Genomic DNA, 23,202 nt, shown 5'->3' with positions numbered 1-23,202 from the left:
AGGAGGGGTTACGATACTGCTATCCTTCTGCACTGCTGCTGGTGGCAGCTCTGCCATCAGAGCTGGGCAGCTGGAGAGTGATGAATACTGGCCAGGAGCCCCGCTCTGAAGGCAGAATCACCACCAGCAGCAGCCATGCAGAAGTAAGGATGGCACAGTATGGTATTGCCACCCTTACTTCTGCACTACTGCTGGTGGGGCACTGCCTTCAGAGCTGGGTGCCCGGCCAACAGCTGCCACTCTCCAGCCATCCAGCTCTGAAGGCAGTACAGAAGTAAGGTTGGCAGTACCGCAACCTCCCTAAAATAACTGTGTGACCCCCCCGCTCACCCCCCCGCAACTCCCTTTTGGTCAGGACTCCCAATTTGAGAAACGCTGGTCTCCCCCATGAAATCTGTATAGCAGAGGGTAAAGCACACAAAAGATCAAATTTCTTACGGGAAGATCAGATTTCACGGTCCATGATGTATTTTTCATGACTGGGAATTTGGTAGGGCCCTAGATATTATGCCTCTGATTACATTCTGCAGGTTATTAAGCAGCATTTTTTAAGGCCAAGTGCATGCTACAATTACCTATATATATTACTTAAAAACTGAGTAGGTTGTATTAAAGAAACACTAGGTTGAGCAATGAGCAGGTGCCATAGGACACTCTGTTGCTTTTTACAGATCCAGACTAACACGGCTATCCCTCTGATAGGTTGAGCAATGTCATTATTATTCAAAGGTATAAAATGGACATAATATGATTTTTTTATTTCCATGAAAATATGGTAAACCCAAAAATTAATGCAACAAAAAGGCTAATGCTAAACTTGTGACCCTGAATTGATTGTTGTAGCACTAAAATTCTCATCAGAATGATGGCAAAGGCTGAGCTGTAGTTGCCAACTACCCTTGCGCTTTTCTTGCCTTTGCTCCTCCCCATTTTAGTTGTATGAAAATAGATCCTACAAGAATAGCTCTAGCTAAAGATACAGCCCGAGTATTTTGGTTATGAATTCTGGCCAAGCCTTTAGCATTAAGTAGAGATTTTGCTGCTACTCGTTTTTAAAGACTTGATACATTCAGTGCTCCTTTAAAAAAAGAAAACAACAATAGCTGTGTGGCATGAGGAAGGGTGGGCGGTGATCCTGGGACTGCTGCTGGCTACAGGAGATGCAGCCAGAAGGTAAGAAGGCCCAGGTTGGGTCATTTTCAAGTCACATTCATTAGTATCTTACATTATGTTGGTCTTTTTCCAGTGGCCTCATTGTGCCAGTTTTTTTCACCTGAGGATTTGTGGTAATATGAACTCGTTGTTTTTGCTAATTCGTCTAACAGACTTTGATTCTCTCAAAGGCTAATAAAGAGCAATTACTTCCCCTTTTTCAGCCCTAAGGGCCAAATTCTGTCTTCAATTACAACAGCACAGGCCAAGTGACAGGATATGGCAGGGTATAATTAAAGGCAAAGTATGTCCCCAACTGTCTGTTTAGAAAAGCATGCTTGATTTTAGTCTCAATAATTGAGTCCAACACATGCACTGATATGAGCCCATTGTGGAGGGGGTATTTTTTGTTGGAATTTTTCCTCTTATATAGCCTTAATTGCAAAGTAATGCTGGGTGATTAGGTACAATAATTACATACTAGATGGCTGTTATAAAGGCTTATAACTTCAGCTTTGCAATTTGCAAACTGAATGTCTAGTGATGGGGTTGCCCTCAGAGTCTTAGTGCTCAGAAAGGTAACTTTTTGAGAACATGCAATTAAGGCTATTAGTAATTAGAAAAGCCAAAGAGGAGTTTGAAGAACGGCTAGTCAAAAACTCCAAAGGTAATAATAAAATGTTTTTTAAGTACATCAGAAGCAGGAAGCCTGCTAAACAACCCGTGGGGCCCCTTGACGATCAAAATACAAAAGGAGCACTTAAAGATGATAAAGTCATTGCGAAGAAACTAAATGGATTCTTTGCTTCAGTCTTCACGGCTGAGGATGTTAGGGAGATTCCCAAACCTGAGCTGGCTTTTGTAGGTGACAAATCTGAGGAACTGTCACAGATTGAAGTGTCACTAGAGGAGGTTTTGGAATTATTTGATAAACTCAACATTAACAAGTCACCGGGACCAGATGGCATTCACCCAAGAGTTCTTAAAGAACTCAAATGTGAAGTTGTGGAACTATTAACTAAGGTTTGTAACCTGTCCTTTAAATCAGCTTTGGTACCCAATAACTGGAAGTTAGCTAATGTAACGCCAATATGTAAAAAGGGCTGTAGAGGTGATCCCAGCAATTACAGACCGGTAAGTCTAACGTTGGTACCGGGCAAATTAGTCGAAACAATAGTTAAAAATAAAATTGTCAGACACATAGAAAAACATAAACTGTTGAGCAATAGTCAACATGGTTTCTGTAAAGGGAAATCATGTCTTACTAATCTATTAGAGTTCTTTGAAGGGATCAACAAACGTGGACAAGGGGGATCCAGTGGACATAGTGTACTTAGATTTCCAGAAAGCCTTTGAAAAGGTCCCTCACCAAAGGCTCTTACATAAATTAAGCTGTCATGGGATAAAAGGGAAGGTCCTTTTATGGATTGAGAACTGGTTAAAAGACAGGAAACAAAGGGTAGGAATTAATGGTAAATTTTCAGAATGGAGAGGGGTAACTAGTGGTATTCCCCAAGGGTCAGTCCTAGGACCAATCCTATTCAATTTATTTATAAGTGATCTGGAGAAAGGGGTAAACAGTGAGGTGGCAAAGTTTGCAGATGATACTAAACTACTCAAGATAGTTAAGACCAAAGCAGACTGTGAAGAACTTCAAAAAGATCTCACAAAACTAAATGATTGGGCAACAAAATGGCAAATGAAATTTAACGCAGATAAATGTAAAGTAATGCACATTGGAAAAAATAACCCCAACTATACGTACAATATGATGGGGGCTAATTTAGCTACAGCGAGTCAGGGAAAAGATCTTGGAGTCATCGTGGATAGTTCTCTGAAGATGTCCAAGCAGTGTGCAGAGGCAGTCAAAAAAGCAAACAGGATGTTAGGAATCATTAAAAAGGGGATAGAGAATAAGACTGAGAATATATTGTTGCCCTTATATAAATCCATGGTACGCTCACATCTCGAATACTGTGTACAGATGTGGTCTCCTCACCTCAGAAAAGATATTCTAGCACTAGAAAAGGTACAGAAAAGGGCAACTAAAATGATTAGGGGGTTGGAGAGGGTCCCATACAAGGAAAGATTAAAGAGGCTAGGACTCTTCAGCTTGGAAAAGAGGAGACTAAGGAGGGATATGATAGAGGTATGTAAAATCATGAGTGATGTTGAGAAAGTGGATAAGGAAAAGTTATTTACTTATTCCCATAATACAAGAACTAGGGGGCACCAAATGAAATTAATAGGCAGTGGGTTTAAAACAAATAAAAGGACATTCTTCTTCACCCAGCGCACAGTCAACTTGTGGAACTCCTTATCTGAGGAGGTTGTGAAGGCTTGGACTATAACAGTGTTTAAAAGTGAACTGGATAAATTAATGGTGGCTAAGTCCATAAATGGCTATTAGCCAGAATGGGTAAAGAATGGTGTCCCTAGCCTCCGTTCATCAGAGGATAGAGATGGATGGCAGGAGAGAGATCACTTGATCATTGCCTATCAGGTTCACTCCCTCTGGGGCACCTGGCATTGGCCACTGTCGGTAGACAGATACTGGGCTAGATGGACCTTTGGTCTGACCCGGTATGGCCGTTCTTATGTTCTTATGTTCTTATGTTAGTAAATCTATCAGTATGGGACGGAACCTCACAGAATGGTCTCACATTGAAGGATATTGATGGCCACAGGCCTCTATTGTGGGTCACACAGTGCCACCACACTTCACCAGGACCTCTGGGAGGCATTTTGCCTCAGGCGTATTGTCATAACTATAAAGGGAAAGGTAACAGCTCTCCTGTGTACAATACTATAAAATCCCTCCTGGCCAGAGACACCAAAATCCTTAACAGGGTTAAGAAGCTCAGGTAACCTGGCTGATACCTGACCAAAAGGACCAATAAGAGGACAGGATACTTTCAAATCTTGGTCGGGGGAAGGTTTTTGTTTGTGCTCTTCGTTTTGGGGGTTGTTCACTCTTGGGGCTAAGAGGGACCAGACATCAATCCATGCTCTCCAAATCTTTCTGAACAAGTCTCTCATATTTCAAACTTGTAAATAAAAACCAGGCAAGGTGTGTTAGTTTTATCTTTGTTTCCTCAACTTGTAAATGTTCCTTTTGCTAGAGGGCTTACCTCTGTTTGCTGTAACTTTGAACCTAAGTCTAGAGGGGGTTCCTTTGGGCTCTTTGAACCTGATTGCTCTGTAAAGTTATTTTCCATCCTGAAAATAGATGATTTTTACCTTTCTTTCTTTAATTAAAAGCCTTCTTTTTAAGAAACTGATTGATTTTTCCTTGTTTTAAGATCCAAGGGGATTGGATCTGGATTCACCAGGAATTGGTGGGGGAAAGGAGGGGGAATGGTTAATTTCTCCTTGTTTTAAGATCCAAGGGTTTGGATCAGTGTTCACCAGGGAATTGGTGGAGAAGTCTCTCAAGGCTACCCAGGGAAGGGTTATAGTACTTGGGAGGGAGATAGTCTGGGGAGGAGGTAGATAGAGTTTCCCAAATGACTCATAAATAATTTGGGTGGTGGCAGCAAAACGAGATCTAAGCTGGTAGTTAAGCTTAGAAGTCCTCATGCAGGTCCCCACATCTGTGCCCTAGGGTTCAGAGTGGGGAAGGAACTTTGACATGGTGGCAGAGCGGTAGGATCATTTTAAACCAAAAGCTAGTAAGACTTTTTTTCTCCTTTTTAGCTGGAAAGGTAGATGCAGATCTTATCTCTCTTTGCCTGAAGGCAGAAGTGTTAAGTTTTTTTAACAAGGGTCTTTGTGAAGGGAAGGTTTCAAGCTGTGAGCAAGCAGCTAGCAAAAGGAATTTACAAGCTGGATTTTTGTTTCTTTCTACTTCTTGTGTATAGCTTGCTTAGAAATGCTGAACACTGAATGTCTCTGTTAACTAAGCAGCCCTGAGCTGAGTGCATCCCAGTTTCAGTGAACTGCAGAGGGGGTGTGACCCAGCTCAAGAAAGCAGGAAAATGACTACCAGTGAAGCCGCAACTAAACTAGAGCTGGCTATACTGGAAGCAACAGAGAAAGAAAATGAACATAAAAGACTGATGGAGAGGGAGGAGGCTGCCCACAAGACAGCAATGGAGCCGAAAGAAAAAGATATGGAGGAGAAAGAAAAAGAGAGGGAGGAAAGGGAAAGAGAGAGAAAGCATGAACTGGAGTTAGCAAGGGCTAAGCAGGATATACCAGCCAACCCTAGCAACTCCTCTCCAGGTACCGCTTCTCATCCAGAAAATTCCTCACCTACAAGGCAGGCGATGATACTGAGGCCTTCTTAGAAAATTTTGAAAGGGCCTGCCATGGGTACAGCATCCCTACAAACCAGTACATGATAGAGTTGAGGCCGCAGCTCAGTGGATCCTTAGCAGAGGTGGCGGCTGAAATGCCTAAAGAACACATGAACAGTTATGAACTTTTTTAAAACAAGGCCAGAATCAGAATGGGGCTAACACCCAAGCATGCCCGTTGGCGGTTCAGAGCCCTAAAGTGGAAACCGGATATGGCATTTTCCTGACATGCCTACCACACTGAAAAAAATTGGGATTCCTGGATATCAGGAGCAAGCATTAAATCTCTGGAAGATCTTTCTTTCCTAATAAAAATGGAGCAGTTCTTAGAGGGTGTTCCTGAGGAAATAGAAAGGTACATCCTAGATGGGAAGCCCAAAACTGTAACCGAGCTGGGGGAGATTGGAGCCAAATGGGTGGAGGTGGCAGAAAAGAAAAAAACTAGTAGCAGTTGGAGTGAATATCAGAAGGGGCAACCCAAAACAAAACCATATCACCGGGGGCAGCCCAAGGCCCCACCTACATCCCAAGGAAAACCCCAGACACCTTATCGTCCCACCACATCCGTCTCCAGCAACCCACCTCGCTCCAGTGACCAGTCAGCTGTGCGATGTTTTAAATGTAATGAGCTGGGGCATGTAAAGGCCAACTGCCCCAGGAACCCGAACAGACTGCAGTTCATTATGCCGGAGTCACACCGAAGGTCCTGAGGCCCAGATGCCTCTCAGGTACCTTCAGAGTGAAGGGAAACTGTGAATGTGGGCAGGAAGAAGGTTATTGTGTGGAGGGACACTGGAGTATAGAGTGAGCTATCCACCAATCCTTAGTGGACCCCAGATTTATCAACCCAGAAGCCCCGGTGACAATTCAACCCTTCATGTCAAACTCTTTAAACTTGCCTATAGCCAAGTTGCCTGTCCGGTACAAGGGCTGGACAGGAATGTGAACTTTTGCAGTCTATGATAATTATCCCATCCCCATGCTGCTGGGGAAAGAATTGGCCAACCATGTAAAGCTAGCCAAGAGGGTGGGAATGGTCACCTGTAGCCAGGCTAAGCAAGCTTTCACCCCCCAGCCCTTTTCCTGAGCCTCCACCAGGGCCCCGTCAGTGTTACCAGAGACCCAGACAGAGGTGGTGGAACGGGATCCCCTGCCAACGACTGCAACAGCCATAGTGGATCCAATCCCAGAGACCCAGCCAAAGCCAGTCCCAGAACCGGAACTGGCAAAGCAAAGAGCACCAGAACCATTGCCAGCACTGAGTCCAATGCTTTCAAACCCGTCTACAACTCCAACGCCAGAGGAAACCTGCGAGCCTGACCTGGCAGAAGCAGCAGATAACCCTACCCAAGAGGCTCAGCCAGAGCCTGAAATACCACTATTGTGGGTCACACAGTGCCACCACACCCCACCAGGACCTCTGGGAGGCATTTTGCCTCAGGCATATACAATGCCTTCCTGAGCTCTGGGGAATGCTGGTGGATCCTGACTGCTTGGGCAAATTGTGTTGGCAGCTCCTATCTGCACTCATCCAGTTCTGCTGGCTAGTGACCTCTCCCCTCTTTGTCAAGATCTGTACTAGCAATGCTAGCTCTGTGAAAGGCTTGCATTCCCAGAGCACAAGGCCTCTTTCAGTGATCTGCAAAGGGAGAGAGAAGAGATACTCATGCCCCCTCCCTCTCTTGGGCACCTATAAAGGATGCACTCTTTCTGGTCCTATATATTTAGATATATACATAATACCGACCTACATATCAAAAATATTACTAACATGGGGTTGAATTTGATTGAGTTATTGTGTTTTGTGACTAGGAGAGCAACCTTATCTTTGGCCTCTCCTGGGGACTTTTTTTCTATTTAAATATATAATATTAACATGAGGGCTTGGGCTGGGTTTTTGTAGGTGGGGATAGAAGGTGGTGGAAGGGTTGCTTGTTTTGGGGTTAGTATTAGGGTGTTGGTTTTTTTCATTTAAAATCCTAGTTTGCTCTTATAAAAGAAAGGGTAGAGGGAAGAGAGGACAGGAAAATAACCTTGCATATCAAAAGCGAAACAATACACACTTGTTTTTGAAGTACACGAGATGAACACACTGCCAGGAAGCAGAGTTCACAACTCTCTGAACTGGATGATGTATGCCAGGTGTGGGGCGGGAGTAGTTCATATATTTGCTGCTGTTTGGCTGGAAATATTTTTCTGCAAAACTGTGTTATAGATACACTGCAATGCAAAGCAAAACAAAACAAAAATGGTTTTAATCTTTACTCCCACTGAATATATAAATGTGGCCTTGAGTTAAAAATGTAAACATGTGTGTCTGTGTATACATATGTGCATACTCACTTATGTGATTTATTATATAAAAATAAAAAGCAAAGGTAACTATTTATGTGTAAAGCTATTTTATATATATAATTATTATTGTCTTTGGTAATTTCCAAGGAACATGTAATTAATTAAAAATTACAATGAACTATACCTTATTTTTTGTGCTATACCATATTTTCAATATTTTTATTTTACCCAGACGTATCTTTTGCTATGACATGTTTTATGGCACCCAGAAAAAAAAATTGATTGAGGTGTGCATTCCAACTACAATAGCAAAAAAAGAACAACCCTCTCCCCAAAAGTAATTTCCTAGTGATGAATTTAGATGTTAAAACTTTGTGGCAGTAATAATATGCATTTGGTATTCAGAGCCTTCACAGCTTTGTCATCAACAGTTTAGGCATTGTAAATTTTCCAGTTCAATGGAATACCTGTCGTTCTACAGAAGCCTGTGCAAAATATTTCACTTTTAAAATAAATAAACTCTCCAAATATTCCTTGATTTAATTTCTATTTTTATTCTTTCTGGCTTAGCAGTTTGTCCATATTCAGACTTTTAATTCAGTGACAAATGGTCTCCACTGAAAACTAATTTTCTTCTGGCTTGTTTTTCGTGTTTCTCAATAGTCGAAAGATAAAGTCTGTGAGAAGAATGTGGACACAACTGAGAAGCCCCCTCATACCACCACTTCTCTCCAGCCAACTACCACGAGGTTCAGAGTTTTAACCACTACCAAAGGAGCCACTACATCCCACCTGCCAACCAGCCTGCCCACAGAAGGTGGCTTACTATGGAATGCTTTAGTCCATAATGAAAAGTTGTCTTATTTACAATGTTAAGGAGAAAACAAATCTTTTGATTGGTTAAGTTTGCGGGGGCTGGGGGAAGCAGGAGTATTGTTTGTTTGTTTTTGGTTTTTGGAGGGAGAAAACTTATCATGGAGCAAATATCTGAAGGGCTTTGTATGTTTCCAAAACAAGAAGCTTGGATGGTGATGAAAACCAAAGCCCTAATTTTTCTTCTTAGACCAATGACGCAAACTCTGTGTCTTCAGACAGCTCTGCCTGAGCTTCTTAATTCTAACTGCTACATCCTGGCTGCCACTACTGCTATCTTGGCCTTTGTCTCAGAAGAGACTGCCAATTCTCTGTTCCCACTATGTTCATTTGGAGTTATTTGTATTACAGTAGCACCTAGAGGTCCCAGCAAGGTTGGAGGCTTCACTGTGTGAGGTGGTGTACAGACATATGGTAAAAGACAGTCAACATTTCAAAGAATTTACAGTTATGAAGCTTAGGAGATTATTGGTGCTCATCGGAAAAATCAGGCCATATGGGCCTGAAGCAAAGCCCGTTGAAGTCAATGGAGAGACTCACATTATTGACTTCAGTGACCTTTGGGACAGGTCCTGAGGGTCCAGTGTTGGCGATCTGAAAACAAAGACACTCAAAATTAAATATTTATTTTGATATTGGCACTAACCTTTTGCACCAGTACTGACTGCAGTATTGTTTTCTAGAAAGACACTTTTCTTTAGAGTCCCAAAGCAAAGTAACAAGATTGAGAAATAATATGGGAACTCATATTTGTAGCTGTTCCTTTGACTTCAGAGCTTAAACCTTTCCATCCTGCAGATAAGATAGTCTAGCCTCCTGCATCTGGTAGAAGTTCAGCTGGATAGAAAAGCTACCTACAATGAATCAAGTAGCAACTATAAAATATAATGGCAGCTCTTCTTCTAGCAGAATTGCTTGTTAATATAATGGAAGCTGTACAGAGTGGACAGAATTTTTTAATAGATTCCAGCAGGAACATTTCTAGCTTCCAAGATATTCAAGCATTAAGCCTAAAACTGAAGATGTTACAAGGTGGGAGTCTATTGATGAAAAGGACTCACTTTCATTAGAGCAAAGCAGCAAGAAAATTTAGAAGCTGTAACTACAGGATTTGTAGCTCTATTCCTGAATGCTCATTTGCTAATAATGCCCCAGATATTTGGCTCATCCAATGTACAAATAATAAGAGAAATCTGGAAATATATAGAGACTTTGAAACTGGTATATTTTTCCAATTATTTCTTATGAGAACAGTTAATAATTGTTTTATTTTACTGTCAAATGCTACCTGAGTCCTGAATATGTCATGTGACCTACAGAGTCAGTCACACAAATAATCATACTTATATTACATACAGGGCTGGCGCTTCCATTAAGCAACCCTAGGTGGTCGCCTAGGGTGCCAGGATTCGGGGGACGGCATTTTGTGCGCTCCCCATGGGGTGCACGGGAGCCTCCGGTTCCGCTCCTGTCGCGCCACCGAAGAAAGACCTTCTGCCAACATGCCGTAGAAAACAGCAGCAGGCAATTGAGCAGCTCAATGACTGCCGCTGTCGCCTGCGGCATTTAGGTGGAGGGTCCTTCTTTGGCGGCACAATGGGAGTGGAACCGAAAGCTCCCACGTACCCTGTGGGGAGCGCACAAAATGCCGCCCCCTGAATTCTGCCTCCGGCACCAGAAATTCTGGCACCACTTGATTACATATACATGACAAAGGTAAAGGTGCTTTTAAAAGCTATGTACCAGATGCTCATACCTTTATTCATTTTGAATTCTACCTTACTCCACTGATAGTCCTTTAGATCTCTTAGTACTATTAGAGGAGTAAGGTACTACTCAGTGTGAAGAAGAGGATCAAGCCCTATATGAGCAAACCACCAAAGTCTATTCTGATGGTTAAATCTGTTGGATATTAGAATATCATTAAAGCGATCTATGACCTAATTAAACTAGGTTTCCTGTGTTAGTAATTTGAATTTCTTTTTTAGATGATACCAAGATAGCACTGCACCTAAAAGATAATGGAGGTAAGAGGTGATTTTTGTGTGTTTAAACAATGTCAATAGGTTACATAACTACAGCCTGCGCAGCTTAATTAACCTAAATCAGAGTGTAGAAATGTCTTATACCAGGCCCCCAAGGGACTTAAATTACCCACATCTCTGAGGCAGAGTAACAGGGCAAAAAGGCTAAGCAACTGCTTAGTAAATCAAATGTTTACAACAGTTTTTATAACTTATTAACAGTGTAACAGTAAAATAACTTTAGCATTCAAAAAGTTCATCTATTAAAGGCAAAAATCTAGGGGAGAAGATGATTTGGGGAGTGGGGCTGGTGATCATTTTTTAATAACATTATTCATATATATGTTCTGTTATGATGCATTCTTTATAAGGTGCTATAAGCTACAGTATTTGTTTTTATCACAGTTTACAGTTGCTATCCGCATGTATTCTTCAATTAGGCATATAATATTATGGCCCCTTTCTAATGTGGGGTGCGAGTTCTGGGGTGGGCCAGAAATGAGGAGTTCAGAGTGCAGGAGGGGGCTCCGGGTTGGGGTGCTAGTGGGAGGGGTGAGGGCTCTGGCTGGGGTGAGAGCTCTGGGGTGCTCTTGAGGGGTTCGGACGGCAGGAGGGGGTCAGGGGTGCAGGATCCTGGCAGCACTTTCCTCAAGCAGCTCCCGGAAGCAGCGGCACATCCCCCCATCTGGCTACTACACGGAGGCACAGCCAGGTGGCTCTGCATGCTGCCTCATCCGGAGCCATCGCTCCTGCAGTTCCCATTGGCCCCATTTGCTGGTGGCAGTGTGTGGAGCCCCCTGGCTTCTCCTATGCATAGGAGCCGGAGGAGGGACGTGCTGCTGCTTCTGGGAGCTGCGAGGAGCAAGCCCCTGACCCCGCTCCCCAGCAGGAGCTTGAGGGCCGGATTAAAACGTCTGAAGGGCCGGGTGCGGCTCCCGGGCCATAGTTTGCCCACCATTGCACTAAATATAGCTCACTGAAGTCAATAGAAAGACTCCTATTGACTTCAGCATCCTTTGGATCAGACCCTCAGGGTGAATGCTGATTTGCTCTGCCTGACGAAATGCACTGGACCTGCACTACTGTAAAGGGAAGCTTTACTGTTGATACTACTTACCTTTTCTGGGTCTTGTACAGTTGTCTTAGGCTTGAAAGAATGTGTGGTGTCCATATGGCCCTTGACATTCTGGATTGCTTTTTTTGCTGTGTGGTTCACCAATGGTATCCTTGAATGGTTTTTTATTTAGTTCCCCCCTCACACCCCAAGTTAAATATCCCATCTCTGTATCATTTTTCCAGCCGCTCGTCTGTCTGGATAACATCTTCATCTCACTATCAATAGTAACAGCACAGCTGTTGTATTGAACTTTGGCTAATGCAGGGCTGTTCATTTGTTGTTAATTGGCATGGATTTGAAATATAACTGGAAACTCTGAATAAGATAACTTACAAATTAACCATTTAACCACTTTATTAAAAGGGATGCTGCTATGGTTGATCAGCCTCACATTTGACTTGTTCTTTCCCTTGTTTATTTTTGAAGTTGTTATACTTTGTTTTATCAAAACAAATGCTTCAGTGCTCTTCTTCTTCAAGAGCATAATAATATAAAGTTACATCAAACCCAAACAATATATTTTTTAAAAATAAATTCCAGTTCTCTCCCACACGGGGAGAGTTACTTCAAACACCGTATTTAGCTTGCCTCCTCTTGCCTAAGATCTGAGAAGGAAATCTCTGAAACAGAAAGCAAAATGTTCAAAACCAAGAGGAATAACTCTGATGTAGTCCCTTGGTAGAATTTGTGGTATGGCTTTCTTTAAGCCTAGGTAGGCAGTTTCAGTGCATAATGCTTCTTGATTTCAAAAATAGAAACCAACAGCTATAGATTCATTTTTCTTCAGTTAGTTCTTGAAATAAAAGAGAAGATGGTGATATGGGCTTCAAACAGTATGGAAGCAAAGTCACTCAGCAGGATTTCTCAGGCTACGTCTTCACTACCGGCCGTATCGGCAGGTAGCAATCGATATCTCAGGGATCGATATATCGCGTCTCATCTAGACGCGATATATCGATCCCCAAACGAGCTCCTGTTGACTCTGGAACTCCACCAACGCGAACGGCGGTAGCGGAGTCGGCAGGGGGAGCCACGGATGTCGATTCCGCGCCATGAGAACGATAGGTAACTCGATCTAAGATACTTCGACTTCAGCTACGCTATTCACGTAGCTGAAGTTGCGTATCTTAGATCGATTTCCCCCTCTAGTGTAGACCAGCTCTCATTCACATAGTAAACCTAGCTGTTAATCTGGGAAGTTCTCCAGGAATCTTCAATTATGCATTGAGTTTTACAACAGCCCTTAGATTAGGCTCTGATAAAACCTCTGTAGCCACAGGTTTCTTCATTGATTCACTGTGATTTGTCAGCCTTTCATAAAGAGAAGAAGATTCCAGGTCAACCAAATACAGAGCCTTTAGCCTTTCCAAACTCAATCCTGTAAAACTCAAATCAAAGTGAACCTTTTGTAATGGAAAACTAAGCTCTATCTGATCAATAAGGACCTATAGCTAGATGTGTCCTTGGATGACAGAAGTCAATAGGTGATTAGGTACAACAAAAGGATTCTGTATAAATTCTGCATTTCCCCTTTGGCTGGAACTTTTGAGGCCAAATTTTATCAAGTAGTAACTAAATTAAAATTTTAAAGCAGACTGCAGTTGTAGGTCAAAGTGCCTTGACCTTTTAGTTATAAGAGAAAAATCACTTGTAATTTAGTGCTATACCCATTCACATATAACCTTGTATGGCACCTTTTACCATAAATTCCAATTTAGCTTTTATCTATTTCTTCTGTATTTGTTCTTCCATCATTGCCAGTTACCTATATGCACATCTAAGGATTTTTTACAGTCGGCTCGCTTAACATCACACTTGTTAACACTTAACTCTATTAAAAGTTTTCAAACTTGAAAAACCTGGTTTAAAAGCTTAGGAAAATTAAAAAAGTTCTTGTATAATAGCATTGATATTTTATGTTATAAAAGCCCTTCAATCCTTTGTTGTTCTTATTTTCCTTTAACTTCATGTGTACCAAAGCTAACATATCTCAAAAACAGCTACCTAATTTTTCATAAAAGAAGCAGGCAGCTGGCAGTAATGATACAGTAATAGCCCTTTCATGTTGAGAATTCTTGGGTGGATGATTTAGAATCACTCATTCAGGGAAGCTAAAAAATGGAATTTATATAGTTTGGTTCATGTAGGATGAACTAAGCTTTTCTAGTTTAAAATTATTTTATGATTGAGTGAGCCCCTTTTTCACTGAACTAGTTCAAACTGAATTTAGATGAGAACAACAGATGATTGTCCCAGAGTTCTATATATTTGTTTTTCAGATAGTTCATTACCATGATCTGCTAGCTGTAGATTCTTCACTTGTCTTGAGTCTGAGCACTGAGAAAGACAGGAGTTATGTGTAAGGCAATGGCCATGAGAGCAACTGTTGCCATTTTATGTTAGTCAGAATATCTTCTTAAAGAATAAACTTCCATTTGAGAAATGCAGTTTCGCAAACTCATCCTGTCTGATGTGCTACTGTGAAATTCACCCTTGAGCAGAAGACCAACAAAAGACCTGTATTAGCATGTCTCTACTGCAAAGAAAAACCCTTCCTGCCAAGTCTCAGAACGCAAGTCAATTTGCAGGGATCAGGCTGAGGGGTTAAAAATAGCAGTGTAGACATTCCTGCTTGGGCAGGAGCCCAGGATCTGAGACCATCTCCCCTTGCCGAGTTTCAGAGCCCAGACTCCAGCCTAAGCAGGAATGTCTACACTGTTATAAATAACCCAAACCGCGTGAGCCTAAGTCATTTGATCCAGGCTTTGAGATTCAGCACCACAGGTTTTTCTTTGCATTTCATAGAGACACCCCATGCCACTTATGTCCTACTTAAGCTCTCAAAACAGGGCTTTAGCTTGACAGGAGTGTTGTATAAGACATCTGCTGGCCTTTTGTATAGGGTGAATTACGGCGTGTGTAGTATGCAGATGGCCATAAAAAAAAATCAAGTTTTGCAGTCCTGGGGAAAAGACTGTTGCATATATTTGGTACAATACAGTGTTATTAAAAGCAATATAAGACTGGACTTTTGCAATGAAGACTGGGGGTATGGCTACAGTTGCAGCTGTACAGCGCTGCCACAGGAGCGCTTTGAAGTGCGAGTGTGGGGATTAGCTTACAGCCCTGGGAGCCGTGCTCCCAGTGCTGGGGCACTGTTTACACTGGCGCTTTCCAGCGCTGTAGCTTGCTGCACTCGGGGGGGGTGTTTTTTCACACCCCTGAGCTGTAAAGCGCCACGGTAGCCAATGCCTAAGGGTTTTAGAGAAACAAGATGGGTGAGGTAATATCCTTTATTGGACCAATTTCTGTTGGCGAAAGAGACAAGCTTTCAAGCTGACACCAACCTTTTCTTCAGGACAGGGAAACGTACGCGAGGTGTCATAGCTAAGTACAAGGTGGAATAGATTGTTTAGCATAAATAGTTAACATATATTTCCAACTCCCATTGGAATTTGGGCACCTAACTCCCTTTGAAAATCCCAGTCTAAATTTATGCAAATTTATACATTTTGATAGGGCCCAAACCTTCACTTCTTGTGCACCCTAAACTCCAATTGAAATCTATTATTATGTTCATTACATTGATACCTGCTAATCATTATTTTAAAAGTATTTTCTTTTAACATACTAAGTTTATGTATGCTTCAAAAGAGATGCTAAGAATTGCTCAGGTAGTGATAGCATGGTGCATTCAAGAGCTATATTACTACTATTTCAAGGAGTCGGAGGCAGAGCCTGCACAGGCTAACATCCACAGGTCTTGGCTTTTTTATTATTCCCTCAGATCGTGGCTTGACCAAGATAAATAGTACCCTTGCCCTCTGGCTAATCGGCTCTGATGCCAACTACACCTGTAGGCCAAGGAGTCAAGAAGCCATGGTTCAGTATTTCTCTTCCAAGTCTTTTCCTGCAAGAAGGGGAGGGCATGAGCTCCAGTCTGTGCTTTGGCAAAACTCAAAATGGGATTTGGCTCTACAGTTTAGTCCATTTTTATAAGTCTAACCCTGTGTTTCTCAGCTGTTTAAAAAACATTTGAGTTCTGACATAATTGCAGAGTTTATGCAATTCTTGGTAGCAAAGAATTTCCCCAGTGGAAACTTGACAAAGTATCCAACAATTCTTTATTTTATTGATGTATACTGTCTGTTGTGTTTGTTTAAAAACAGTCTTATCAATAAGCATATTTATGCTTGTGTCATTAGTGATGGAAACAGCAATCATAAAAAATGGATGCTACCAGAGCTCAAAGATAAGAGAAAGAGGGGTGTGGAGGGAGATAGTGTACTAATAGGATAAGGACAGGAAGGTGGGGCTTTGTGAAAAGCAATTAGCCATCCAGATTATCAAATAAACCAGAAAAAAAAATGTTTTGTGCACATAATTTAGTTGTCTTTTAACAAATCAAAAATAACTTGTCATTTTTTATGTGAAAACAAGTATCTAGGTAGATTTGCATATTTACTTAATCTAACAAATGCTCTGTGTTGCTGGATATCTCCCCTTTGCTATCTCAGCATCAGCCCAACAAATTGTCAAGCCATTTCTCCTTTAGCACTTCCAAGCAATGAATTTGTTCACATAATCAAAGTCTCTGGACTAGTTAAAGTTGGAATAGGGTCTTGAATACATCCCAGAGCACTCCTGTTTTCTTCAGTTTTATACGAAACATAGTCAGAGTTGGACTACAAACTCCAAATGTTATGCTAACTGCAGTTCGTTGACTTATACAATTTCAGTCTATGTGCCTGGAAGAGGAAGCCACTGTTTCCTGAGAAAGGGGAATGGGAAATCTACAGTAGCATGTGGCTGTGAGCAAAGTTAACTGGACGTGCTCAGTCTGTATTAAAATAAAAAAGAATTAAAGTTCTTCCTTCCCAAAACAGCCTATGAACCAAAGGTATTAAAAGAGAAATATATAGTCTATTAAAGAAAATACCACTGGCTGCTGTTAGATCTAGGTATCTACTAGATAAGAGGATGGCAGCATCCATTTTAGCAAACAGTGGGGATTGAACCAAGACCTACAAAGCTGGGAGTCTTTGCAGCTTGAGCTAAGGAGCCAGCCTGCATAATTGGGGGCTATAACAGACTCACAATCTCTGTGTATCGGACCCAGAGGGGAACATGTTATATGTACTGGGTATGTCTACATTGCAGCCGGAAGAGAGCTTGGACCCAAGGGGCAGGGTTGCCCTCATGTCGCTAGCCCGAGCCTCCACTGGCACTACAATGTCCACACTGCTATTTTTAATATACTAATATACTATCACTAATCCCAGACAGAGCGTAGACATACCCACTGATTGGTGGGTTATGCTGGCAATTAATAAAGCAAGCACAAACAATGAGTACCAGCCATTGGATGAGTTGTGAGCAACTCAGAGTGGGACTATCCTACCAGGAGTTCCTGGAGGCATTGTGCCTCAAATAAACGGTGGTCACATGAAGCCTCAGGGGCTATCAATACTTGTTGGGAGTCATTCTCTCAACTAGCCCTTTCGTCATGTTAACAATTGGGCATGAATGATGCGTACCTCTAACCTATGCTCAGTTTTAAAAGTGCTTTGCCATATTCTACCAACCATTCATTCCTGGCAATATGTTCATGTCTGGGATAAGCTAGAACCCCCACATGCACCAGCACTGCAGAGGACTCAGACCCTAAGAAGTTGACACAGCTAAATGATATGTTCATAAAGATAACCTCAAAATCAATCACCACCATTCAAATCCTGGCAAAGCCAACCACTCACAGCCTTCTGACATGCATGGTGGTCAAGGAAAAGTGAAACAAACATTCACGATCCCCATCTGCAGCATTAGAAAAATTCCTCCTTAACCCTTAAATACAAGCACTGGTGTATCACAAAGCATGGCAGATACATGGCAAGAGTGTGTTGCCTTGGAATTCTTAATGCAGTCCAAGCACAGCTAATGCTTACAAGATGGCGGCATCTTGATATTTTTAGCCATAGTGTTTTGTAAAATCAGTCTGTTCTTGTGGGCCAACTCTGACAGCTGTTCCTTTAATAAAATAAATTCTCAATATTGCACTGCAATCCCTGAATGATTTTACATAAAAATTGTAAGTGTCCTCTGCAACTGTGACAGGAATTAATTATAGTCCTAGCAACAGATAATGCAGCAGTAATTTTGCATGGTGCTGTGAGTTACTGAGGCCATGCTTTTTTATTTTGAAATAAAAACAATGACTTGTCGAACTGCAATCCGGCACAAGATCTCTTTACGGGATGGAAATTAACTTGTCACCACTATAACATTTATGCAACAAAAAAATGGTCTTTTATATTTTCAAGTGTTGTTCAATTTTTTTATGGTTCAGTCCTCGTTAATTGTAAGGCTCTTAGGCATGCCATACTGTTTGGTTCAACAAATGTGAGCTGTACACTTTAAATTCCGCCTGCTTTCCCAAGGACTATCTTAAATTCTCAGCCAGAGGAAAAAGTGCTGAACTCATCCATATTGGGAAAACAACATCACAGATTAATAATCTTTACTTTCAGGAAATTTAATCTAGTAAATCTGATAAATTGCTTTCATTTCAGTTTGCTTCCTGGTGCTTTGGAGACTGCTCAAAAAAGCCTTAAACTAAAGTATATGGATTTTCTCTAAATTTTTCACATCTCCCCATTCACTGCTCACCAGTTTTGCTGTCATCGTTTTTTTACTGCAGTTATCCTCACGGTAAATATGGGAAATAAGGAGTAAATTACCCAGAGAGTCAATACATATAACTAGTCTTCCCAAAAAGCAGAGCCAATGCAGATACTCCCTGAGTTGAAATGCTCTAAAGCTTTATGCCTTGACAGGGAAAATGTAATGAATGCTTGCACAAACAGGTAAGTGAATTTTATAAAGCTGAGGACCTGCCATGGAGAATACCAGCCCCATTCTCTCATAAAAGACAGGGACTCATAGGGTGCAACCGTGCATTGACCAGGTGAGGCATTAAATGACCTAACAACTATAGTCTTTAGAAGTCTCCAATTTCTGTGATTCCATAATAATTGTGTGATTAAAATCCTTTGTCATGTGTGATTATGGGACAAAAGGCTCATCTGTAAAACTTCATAGCTTGGCAGTTTCCATGTAAGGTGCAAGTGTATATTTCCATCTGCTTTGAAAAAATGATTATGAACCCCGCAGGCCAGGCCTGTTCTTTGTCTGTACTCTTGTCATTTCTGCTTATTTTAGTGTGTCTCTTTAGGATCAGCACTCTGGATTGTGAGCTCTTTGGTGATCTGACCTGTCAGTTGAAGTGTATGTAAAGTCTCCCACACCCCCGCCGTTTTGATGCTATATGCATAAAATAATAATAATGGATTAACATATTTTAATATTCCTAAGCAAGTACTGGAGAGATCCTGTTTATTAAGAACATTCGGGTATTACTATTGCTTTTGCATTAGTATTAATAATGCATCATACTGCATGGTTTATCAGCCAGCACAATCTCCATGCTACAAGCCATTGCTTAAAAATCAAACCCAATTCTGAAACATTCATTTTTTCATCCTTGCTCATGCAAATTGTGCCAATTAGAGTTCTGTCATTGACTTCAAGGAAAGCAGAAACAAGCCTAAAATCAGCGAAGACAAAACCAACAAAACAAAAACAAAAAAAACCCAACCTGTGCCAAGTGGCATATTCACACAAAGACCCTGAAAAATGCATTGTAAGTTCTATTTCTTTAACATTTAAATTGCTATAGGACGCTAACTCATTAGTTCTAGAGATCAGTGTAAATATGTGAAGGTGCTTTCTCACCGTTAGGGCCTGATGCTATTACAGTTGCTCATGTGAATAGTCTTTCATTCATCTGAATAGCCCAATAAAATCATTATTTTAGAATGATGGTTAAAATAATACATTACAGCATTGCCACATGGGCTAACAGCAAATGCATTTTTAAAGCACTCACAGAAAAACAATTTCAATGCCCATCCTGTATTCCTTTGTTTTGAAATCAGGGCCTGATCCTGCAAATATACTCACCAGAGTAGTCCTTTTAATTAGTCACACTAATGCCAAGAGGAGTTTTATCATTGGCTTTATTGGGCTAATTAAGGCAATAAGGGTTATAGCATCAGCCCTCAATAATTTAAAGCTGGACTTGTACTGAAATAAAATTTCAACCTTAATTTAATTTATTTTTTTGAAGAAAGGTTTTGTTTGGGTATTTCACTGTTTGGTTGGTTGGTTTGGTTTTATTAAGAACCAAAAGTTTAACTTGAATTAGCTTGTAAAATACCCAGGTTGGGGACCCATAGATAGATCTCTGATAGATCTTGTGAGGCCATCAAAGCCGGGCTCCCCTCCTGCATGTTTCATAGCAAGCCCACAGGATGGTATAGAATCATAGAAATGGAGGGCTGGAGGGGACCCCTTAATCTAGCCCCCCTGCACTGAGGAAGGATTATATCTGAGAGGGATATGGGAGTAGTCGATAGTGGAGCAGAGGAGGAAGAAATCTAAGAGGCTTTTGTCCGCGAGAAAAAATTTACTCTCTCATATTTTGTATGTAGAAAATTTTATGGGTTCACAATGTTTAATGTGGATTAAAAATTTCACCTTTTTTGCCCATCTACATCTCTCAAGGTCTTCTGTGTCCCCGCCAATAATCCTCTGGTTCCCCGCATCTCCTCCAAATTGCCTTGGGGCCCTTGTTCCCCACTCCATCTGGCCCACAGGCCTTAGCAGGAGATCAGTTTATATTGATAAAGTTTTAAACATTATTTTTAAATGCCTCAATATATAAGTGAAGAAGAGTTCTGTGTGGATGTGACTGGGCCATGGCCAGGTGTAACTGGAAAAGGAAAAAATAAATAAATAAAAATAAAAATGCATCCTACCACTTTCAGGCAGACATATCTGTACAGCTTGTCATAAATAGATAGTTAAGGGTTAATGTCTCTTTTACCTGTAAAGGGTTAACAAACAGGGAACCAAACACCTGACCAGGGGATCAGTCAGGAGACAAGATACTGTCAAATCTCGGTGGAGGGAAGCCTTTGTTTGTGTTTTTTGAGTTTGGCTTTGTTCTCTCTGGGTTCTGAGAGTAACTACACGTACCTACAGGCTCTCTAATCTTCTGTTCAAATTTAGTAAGTACAAAAGGTAGAAAGGCAATTTAGTTTTTTTGATTGTTTTCTTTATTTGCAAATGTGTATCTGGCTGGTAGAGTTCTAATGTGTATTTGGCTGAAAGTATTTTAAATTGTATTTCTGCTGGAGGAGGCTTTTTCTCCAATTTCTATAAGCAGACAGACCCTGTAACTTTACCATCTAAATTGCAGAGATAACTTTTACCTTTTTTCTTTCTTTTTATTAAAAGTTTTGCTTTAAGACCTGTCTGATTTTTCCCCTTGTGAGGCTCAAGGGAGCTGAGTCTGTACTCACCAGGGAATTGGTGGGGAGAAGGGAAAGGTGAATTTCCTCTTTGTTTTAGATTCATGGAGTTTGAATCTGTATTGCCTCTGGGTGAAGGGAAAAGAGAAGTGGGGGGGAAGGTACATTCCCCTCTGTGTGGTGATTCAAGGAGTTTGAATCATGGTGATCTCCTGGTGTACCCAGAGCAGGAAAGAGGTGGGAGGGAGGAAGGAGGGGGAAGGGAAATGGTTTATTCCCCTTTGTTGTGAGACTCAAGGAATTTGGGTCTTGGGGTCCCCAGAGAAGGGTTTTAGGGGGACCAGAGTGTATCAGGCACTGGAATTCCTGATTGGTGGCAGCTTATCAGATCTAAGCAGGTAATTAAGCTTAGAGGAATTCATGCTAGTACCCCAACTTTTGGACTCTAAGGTTCAGATTGGGGAAAGATACTATGACACAGCTATATTGTGATTTTTGAGCAGGGCTTTCTGCAGCCTCAAATATAAGGGCAAACTGATAAGAAGGGCTGCCTTGCTTCAACTGGAGCCTAAAAAAGCAATGCTTAACTTTCAAAATCTTTTGCAAACAAAATAACTCCTCCGTGTAGCTTCTCAGTTCTCCTTATTTCCTGGTCTGGAAGTTCACTAACTCTGTCCTGCAGTAGTGAGCAGACAGGGCTCCCACCGAAAAAATAGTAGTGGACCTTCAGGGATTTTCCCTTCACCTTCCACTGTCTCCTCTTTATATTTCTGCTCTAATGAATTCCTAGTTAGCCCCTTCCCTTCCTTCTTCCATTACTGAGGGGCAGGTGCCCTCACAATCTCTCTGTATTATAATAATAGCATAGTGGAAAGCTAGCATCAATCTGAACTATGGAGCAGATCTTGTAGGAAGTATGCCATAGTACTGTCCTGTCATGTACACTCTTCTAAGGAGCTGAATGGCTAGTATGCTACAGGGAGGCGAATGCTATAATACAGCATAATGGGTTTTACAAGATGTGCATACCATTACCAGTTTGGGGTTTTTTGTTTTGTTTTTTTAATTAAGATTTTGGACACATTCTTGCAAAATTCCCATTGGCTTCAAAAGGAACAGGGCAGGTCTCTTTATAATGCATCTTTGAGTCTCTCTGATGTTTTTCTACACTAGAATGTCCTAATCAGACCATAAGTCATAACATAATCTAATATCAAACCAGATAGTCTCCGTGTTTTTAAAATATGTTTTTAAAGGTAAAATTCCAGTTATGAAAATATTTTTGATTTTCACTCATCATCTGTATAGACTTGTCTACACGTACAGCACTGCAGCAGTGCCCGCTGTAGCACTCGACATAGGTACTCCACTTCTCCAAGAGGTAGTAGCTGTGTCAACAGGAGGGCTTTGCCCGTCAACATAGCGCTGTCTACATTTGGGGTTAGATCGGTATAACTATGTCTCTCAGGGGATTTTGCACCCCTGAGCGATGTTGTCATACCAACGTAAGCTGGCATTGTAGACCAGGGCTTCCTTGGAAGACCTTCCAGCAGCAGAAGAGGAGACTGGAATGAATTAATATTTAGCTCATTTGTGTGTGTGTTTTTTAAAAAGCATGTAATTACCCACTGTTTCCTTCCTGCTGTACAGTCCATAAAGAAAAGCAGCCTAACCATGAACATGTGAACACACATGTCTCTGTTTGTCTGTCAGGCCATCCAATCAATTCAAAAATTTCAGGGAATGTTGTAGGCAACAATAGCCAGAACCCTGTGGATTTGGGAGGAACTTGGAAAACCAAAAGATGGGAAATGGAGGGCACATGAGCTCTTCAGCACAGCGAAACCTCAAGCACCTCTGCAATTGTCTGTAGGACAAAGAACTGATTGATGGCACCCATTAACACCTTCCAGCCTCTCATCTCTGCCTATCCTCCAGATGGGGTTTTAGCATGTTAACATCCTGAATGACTTATATCCCCCAGACAGAAAGAAGAATAAGGATGGAGGAGAAAAGGGACATGAAGAGATTGAGAACCCTGATATGGAGGGAGGGTAGAATGAGGTGCACAG

The 23,202-nt window shown here is 41.4% G+C and overlaps 1 protein-coding gene across 1 annotated transcript in view; it reads left to right on the top strand.

The window, feature by feature from the left end:
* PLXDC2 (plexin domain containing 2) overlaps positions 1 to 23,202 on the top strand; it is a 419,584-nt gene that overhangs the window by 367,214 nt on the left and 29,168 nt on the right. Inside the window, 2 exon segments of the mRNA XM_030550413.1 lie at positions 8,409 to 8,562; positions 10,607 to 10,645. Of these exon segments, the coding sequence (XP_030406273.1) occupies positions 8,409 to 8,562; positions 10,607 to 10,645 (193 nt within the window).

The sequence above is a fragment of the Gopherus evgoodei genome, chromosome 2 (assembly GCF_007399415.2).
Source record: "Gopherus evgoodei ecotype Sinaloan lineage chromosome 2, rGopEvg1_v1.p, whole genome shotgun sequence".
Classification (NCBI taxonomy): domain Eukaryota; kingdom Metazoa; phylum Chordata; order Testudines; family Testudinidae; genus Gopherus; species Gopherus evgoodei.
Note: the sequence above shows the minus strand (reverse complement) of the source record. Positions and strands in the feature narration are given on the sequence as shown.